This window comes from Aphidius gifuensis, linkage group LG6 (genome assembly GCF_014905175.1).
Source record: "Aphidius gifuensis isolate YNYX2018 linkage group LG6, ASM1490517v1, whole genome shotgun sequence".
NCBI classification, from domain to species: domain Eukaryota; kingdom Metazoa; phylum Arthropoda; class Insecta; order Hymenoptera; family Braconidae; genus Aphidius; species Aphidius gifuensis.
In genome coordinates this window covers 16339055-16346488 of record NC_057793.1, presented here as the reverse complement: position 1 = coordinate 16346488, position 7434 = coordinate 16339055, and the positions used below count along the sequence as shown (strand labels likewise).

The 7434-nt window shown below is 30.4% G+C and overlaps 1 protein-coding gene across 1 annotated transcript in view; it reads left to right on the top strand.

Moving 5' to 3' along the window:
- Positions 1 to 608: 608 nt before the first annotated feature.
- The window catches only part of LOC122859591 (early growth response protein 1-like), a 43104-nt gene continuing 36278 nt past the window's right edge, over positions 609 to 7434 (top strand). The window contains exon 1 of the mRNA XM_044163278.1: positions 609 to 3729. Coding sequence (XP_044019213.1) covers positions 3096 to 3729 — 634 coding nt within the window. The 5' untranslated portion in view covers positions 609 to 3095. The remainder of the gene's footprint in view (positions 3730 to 7434) is intronic.

Sequence of the window (7434 nt, the reverse complement as noted above, 5' to 3'; positions counted from 1 at the left end):
ATGTTTTATTGACAAATGATAAAATGTATTTTTTACATATATATTTGTATAAATATTTAAAATATATTTACATTTAATATATATATATATATATATATATATATGAATTAATTAATTGAATTTAATCCAATAATATATGTTATTTAGAATTGTTTCACTGTAACTTAATTGATATATTTTATGATGACAATCCCCCATAAATAATCATAATAATAATAATAATAAACTTATGTACAATCTGCAGTACGTGTAGTACTTTTGTTTTTTGACTACATTTCGTAGTCATGGTGTTACTTAATCTGGCGATGAATAGCGTGTAATATTTATATGTAATAGGCAGACACCAAAAATTTTGAATTAATTGTGACGTGCATTAGCCTGCATTGTGTTTGTTTTTATTTTCTTTAATTTATAGCGAATGAAATATGACAATTTATTTCAGTTATTCTCGTCTAGTTTTCTCGTTTCTCAAGCAAGCTTTCTCGTCTCGTCTTGTTTTTAACACCGAAAAAACGTAATTTTTACCTACCTAGATTTTTTCTGTAGTTTTTTCACATTTTCTCCAAGCATTCTTCATTTGCTCATAAAAAATGTAAATTTTACTTTTTTTTTTTTTAAATTTTACCTTTTATTTTTCTCCGTGGATTAAATGTCTTTCGATGCAAGATCGTCACTGGGAATATTTTTTCTCAACTAATTTGTTTTCAATAATTATTAAATTATTTTTTTAATGATCAATAAATTTATAAATAAAGCAGATCAGTAATTTTTTTCTTTAAATAATAATTTATACTTTATATTTAAAAAAGTAATACTCGGGAACACTATATTCTTTTCGTGCGGGATATGTTCCGTGGATCGCGATTTTGTTAAAGTTGTCATTTTTGAGTTCTGATATTTCGATTATTACTTCTTCAATTTTTCAAAAAATTATTGATATGATATTCATTTTTTTCATTATTGTATATTATAATGATAATCATTATATTGTACGCTGAAGTATATGTATATTAAAAAAAAAAACTCTACAGTTATTATTATTATTTATTCATTAAAATTCACTCGTACAGAATTTTCATTGTAGATTTAATAATGAAAGTCAATTACTATGTAAAGTTCAACTCTATTTGTATAACAACGAACGAATTCAATTTAACTTATCACGTGGGGCCGACAGGAAAACCAAAATACAATCTTTTTTTTTATAAAGATTTTGAAGGACTGCAACCGGGATTCAAAAAAAATTTCTGATGCCACTGAAAAAGATGAAACAAAATATTGAATACCGTTGTTCTACGTCAGAATACAAGAAGTTTCAAAGACTAACATTGTCAGTAGATGCTATCGAATACTGGAAGCTTCTCGATCTTTGGTACGACCTGAAAATTAAAAAACAATTAGATGAAAGTCATGGTTCTACGGTATATACGGATAAACTCGTTAACAATATTTTGGATGTCTGCTATGGTCGATATTGTATTCGTGTGTTGTTGCTGTACTGAAGAATTATGACTATCCAGTACACTACGTCATAGGAGATTACGTCACTGGAGAACCGTTTGAGGAGAAATGATTCGTGGCCGCAAGCATTTTTTCTTTACTATACTGTTTGGCACACGCCAAGAGGAGAGAGCCGAAAAACAATCTATGGGCACAGTTAAACTGTGACTGAGAGCAATAAGTTAGAGCAAGATAAAAAGTTTTCTTGTTGCACGACGAAGCTCAACCGTTCGATCCGGAATTCAACGAAAGAGCGAGAGAATGTTCCACGATCGCGGTTGCTGATGAAGAGGGGTACATGTAGAAGAAGAGATGAACACACGATCTATTCAGATAACGACTAAGAATACTTATAAGTGGGAGCGTATTGATATATTTTGATTGGCTGTTCGTTATTTGCTGCTTCCAAATATGGGACAGTCTCCGTAGTTCATTCATAAAACTGCGGGGTGCGCCGAGCCTCAGCTCAGTTTGTGCGCGACCCCCACGCATTACACGTCGTTAATGACATTCTTTTCACGTGAAGCTATAGAAAACAAGACAAAAAAGAGCAAGAAAAAATATATTTTCATCGACCCCACACACAGAAAAAAAAAGACCGAGATAAGTTTATAGCACAAAAATACGTATAGATACATATTCATCTGGAACTTTTATCGTTATTGTTTTACTTCTGGATAATAGTTTTTTTTTTACTACTGTTTTTTAGTTTTTCTGCAATTTTAGTGGTTTTTTTTGTATTATGAGGATGCGCCTAATTGAATCAGTAACTCACTACCACCTCATTCATCATTGTAAAACGACTAAAAAGTGATGATTAATGAAATAATAAAAAAAAATTTTTAATCAGTCGAAAAAATTTATTAAATAGAAGAAAAAATGTATTTAATCATTTCTGTTTAGTGGAAGATAAGAGTGTTACGCTATATAATTATATCGTCGGGTCTAGATATATATACGGAAATGAGAGATTTCGAATAAAAGTTTTCTAACTTTGAAAACGTACAGTAGAGTATGATTCTCATAATAAAGCAAAGAATGCGAATCTTAAAAAAATAAAACAAGGAAAGAAAAATATTTTCTATTCCAAATCCCGGGAAAAAAGTGGGAGGAGTGTGCGTTTCAATCAGTAGGTGGAGCCGTCAGGATTAACTTTGAATATTTTTGTGTACCATGCTTCAGTTAACTTTACTTGTGCACAATTGCTGTTTGTTGGTTGTTGCGTACAAATATAGATATGCATATAAAATTATGAATGTAAGCGTCAGCATGTGAGTAATCTTTGGTTATTGTATTAAGCTCTATTGTGGAGTTGTTCCAGCTTTCACGTGGAAATAATACAGATGCGTGTAATTGCAGAGTCTGTTACTAAAGTGAGCGAAAATTCATAAATGGTCAAACGTATAAAATAGAAAGAATTAATTCTCTTGAATACGATACAGTCATTCACAACATTTGATATTTTGTATATATTGTAAAAAAAAAAAATATAAGTATACGCAATTTTTTGATACAGTTCATGCAGAAGCACAGTGTATTACTGAAATTGAAAACGGTTTTATACCACTGAAACTCGGCAAACACAGTTGTATAGGATGACGATGGATGGAATCGAAGTAGTTGGCTCGCAACATCATGCGGCCACCAGCCCATTTCTATTATCATCTCCACCGCCAGGGCATCATCCTCACCATCACCATCACCATCACCATCATGCTCACACTAATCCACATGCTACCTACAATATTCAGACTGTGCAATTAAGTTTTGACGCTTGTTTAGCGTATAACACAGTGACAACGAATTCATTAACAAATCGAACTTCATCACAAAATTCTTCGACAAATGTAAACATATCACATAGTTCAGCAAAAGCAGCAATCCCACTTCTGACACTTTCAAGTTATCCACCTTTCTATCTAGCACCATTAACTTCTCCAGAACTGAATGAACAGCAGCGTCACGAGCATAGCCATCAGCAACAAAGTCAAAACCACCTTGTTTCACGGGTACAATGTCAAAATCCATCATCTCCAGGTGAATCAGCTGCCAAAAGTAGCATAATAGATAGTGATGACAAAACAGTCAGCTTGGGTATTTGTCGACATAGTGCACAAGATATACAAGAAAAAGATAAACCTGGAGAACTTAATACTCCAGTAACCACTAGCAGTGATTTACCATCTTTTTTTGGGCCTGCAGCACTTTTAGAGCCGCCTGCTATTTCAGGTACTGATATAACGATACTTATGTGAATTATTGTAGATCTGTAAATACAAGATGTTTTGTAGTTTTGATATAAAATAACTCACGAAAAAAAAAATTAATGTCATAGTTCATGAGGTGACGTACTAATCATCAAAAAAAAAGAACAGATATTGACCTTCAACTCCATCCCAATCCCTCCATCCCAGATCAATACTCAGCGACCCCGACATTCAGGATTTCTCCTCTCTCCGTCAACTACCCCCTTGCTGCTATTGTCGTATTCAGCTGAAAAGCTGATCCCTCCCACTTCTATGAGTTCCCCACTTCTGCTATGATTGTAGTTCATTCATGTTTTCAGCATGGCTTCACCCTCTGTCCTTGAGTTTACACGAGACAAACTTACCCCGATCAACTGCAAATGGTCTAACTTTCACTTCGGTAGAGTTATACTATAATACGAACAATAACACTGATAATAATAATAATCTCATGTTAATATTGATCTTATTGCTATACTTTTGTTCGATAACAATATAATTGATCACAATAATTCGATATATTCTTATAATAACTTATCACAATCGTGGTGATATAAGAGCAGGTTACGTGAAGCTTCGTATTTAATTAAAACAATGATAGAATATTAGAATACCGTTAAGGAAAATATATTAACAGGAAAATTTATAAACTTATAAGTTTATAAACTTGTCCTTTAGTGAGATTCACAAATGTTCTGGAGTCGATTAAATGAGACATATTCTTGATTATCCTTGTCTTATAATACGAAAATAAAAAAACTAGAAAGAATTTTTCAAGACTATCAATGCAATACAAAAGTCACAAATATCTGGTAAAATATTATTATTATTTTGGATTTGGATTCTTATAAGAATTACCAATATTTTTTCTTATATCATTTAAATAATATTTAAAAAAAACCTTAAGGTCTTTCCTCATTGTGCTATTCTTAAAGCAAATCGTTCTAAAAATATGACAATTAGTTGAAATGAATAATAACGCATATTTAATTCAAAATGTTCAAAATGTTTTGACCGTGAATAGACTAGTTATTTAATGTTACAATTTTTAGTAAGCTTACGTGAAAAAGTACTCTTTTTATTGTAAAAAAAAACGCTATGTCTAAAAGTTTTTAAATAACGATATACTTTTTCCCTATTCCATGGCAGATTTTTTAATTTTTTTTGGGATTTTTCGACCTTAAAATGAATTAGTTATAAGCTTTTTAATTAGCGGGTTATGGCTTGCTTCTGGTGATTACGGCACACCTATATTCAATTCACTAACATATACGATGAACAACAGTTTTTTCTACAGTGACTATACATTCAGTTCTCGGGGCTTTTTTTTCATCACGACTACGCGTCCCTGCATATGCTTTATTTTTCTAACGGGGATGCAGAGTGAATAAAGACTTTAGAGTAAAAGCGAATTGGACAACGTGTACCGGTTATTTATTGAAAATAAAAAAAAAATAACCAGTGTAAGTGTTACCTATTAATGACTATTTTATTAAAATATTAAATGCATTGGATGTGGTTTTATAACCTTTTTCTCGCCATCACTCTATTTTTTATGAGTTTAATAAGAGGAAATTGAAAGACTACATGAATTATTGAAGATTGTAAACTTTTTTAGAATTTTTTTTTTGTAAAAAACAATAAAAATATATTTTTCTTCTTTGTATCTGTTACATAACGATCGTCGTTCATAATTTATACACGGATAGATTTTTCCTTTTTTTTTTACTGGAAAAACACCGCGATTTTTACTATGGCCCACAGCAATCCGGAAACGTGGGAGAGAAATGTATTAGAATGGGCCATAGCAATTTTTCTCGATGAGCACCGCCTGACGGCAATTTGAACTTTAAGCCTTGTACCATACTAATTTTTGAAATAGCCATATGAAAAATTTACAAAGCCAATACTGAATATTGAAAATTGACGATGCAAATTTTGAAGAAGTAAATATAAATATTTGATAAGACAAACAGCAAAATTTAAAATAAGCAAAAGTAAATTTTACAATAGTTATAAATTTTTTTACCCTGCACTGTGCCCCCCCTCCCCATAATAAGGTGAGGAGGCACGTTGCAGGGTAAATAGGTAATAATTATAATTTATTAACAACAATAATAAGAATAATAATATTTTTACAAAAATTTATTTTGACGAAACTTGACTTCAAATAAAAATTACTATGGTACATTGTAGTATTAGAAAAGAAGCATAATAATTTTTTCAACTTAAATTTGTAAAGATTCCGTGTTACGTTGCAGTTTTTATTTCATACAAAGTAAAAAATCGAAATCTCAAACATTGCTATGGTCCATTGCAATTTTTTAATCATAACATTGTTTTTTTTTCGTAATATTTAATGTAAAAAATCTATTAATTGAGCGACGTTTCTTGAATACTGTGCGATCATAGTAAAATTATGTGTAAATTTTTTTCCGTGTATATATACATACATTATAAAAGCTAATTGCGAATGTTTAAGTGATTAGAGTTATTTGGTTTAAAAAATTTAAAATTGATATTGTAATTATGTATTTATTTTTTATATTCATACCTATTGAGATTTTTCAATTTAAAAATTTATTTTTTCAATAAAATCAAACAAACATTGCAATAGCAGCCTTTGGCTTTGCTTTCTTATGCCTTAAGCATGTAAGATGTTAGTATATATAATATATATATACATGAATGTGAGAGAAAACGAAAGCGAGTTTGGTTTACAAAGTTGACCGCACGGATAGATTTTTTCTTTTTTTTTTACGAAAAAAACACCGTGATTTTTACGATGGCCCACAGCAATCTGGAAACGTGGGGGAAATGTATTAGAATTTGATATGGGCCATAGCAATTTTTCTCGATGAGCGCCGCCTAACGACAATTTGGACTTTTACCCTTGTACCGTAGTAATTTTTGAAACAGCCATATGAAAAATGTACGAAGCCAATACTAAATATTGGAAATTGACGATGCAAATTTTAAAGAAGTGAATATTAATATTTAATGAGACAAATCGTAAATTTTACAATGTAGAAAATTAAAAAAAAAATATGTACACTCGAAAAATCTGTTTGAAACATAATAAAAATTAAAATAGGCAATAGCAAATTTTACAATAGTTATAAATTTTTTTACCCCGCACCGCCCCCTCCCGCTCGTGGGGGGGGGGCAGTACGGGGTAAATACATGGTAACTATAATAGAATAAAAATTAAATAAATACACAGATAACGTTCAGACGATAATTTATTATAGAATAATTTATAATAATAATAATAATAATATTTTTACATCCAACTTTTTGGTATAAAAGAAAAACCTTGAGATGTTAAAATTTCTGACGTTATAACTGATGTATACTCAATAATTTTGTGGTGTGGAATAAAACTATAAAACTAGTTCAGTATCATTTGAGTCGATTAATTTATATGCATCAAAGTGTTCATCCTAATAACTTTTTATTTTCTTTGTATTGTTAACTGTATTATTAACTTTTTATCAATCATATTACGGTATTCTATAGGAATATCATTTATATTTTTTTTTAAATAAAATTAAAATTTCACTTGTAAATTAAAGAAAATATATTTTTAAAATCCCTTGATAACTTCAATAAAAGTAACACTGGCTGACTTTGAATAAAGCACATTACACATTTCGCCGTTAAAATTTATTTCATGTCTGTGCACGTC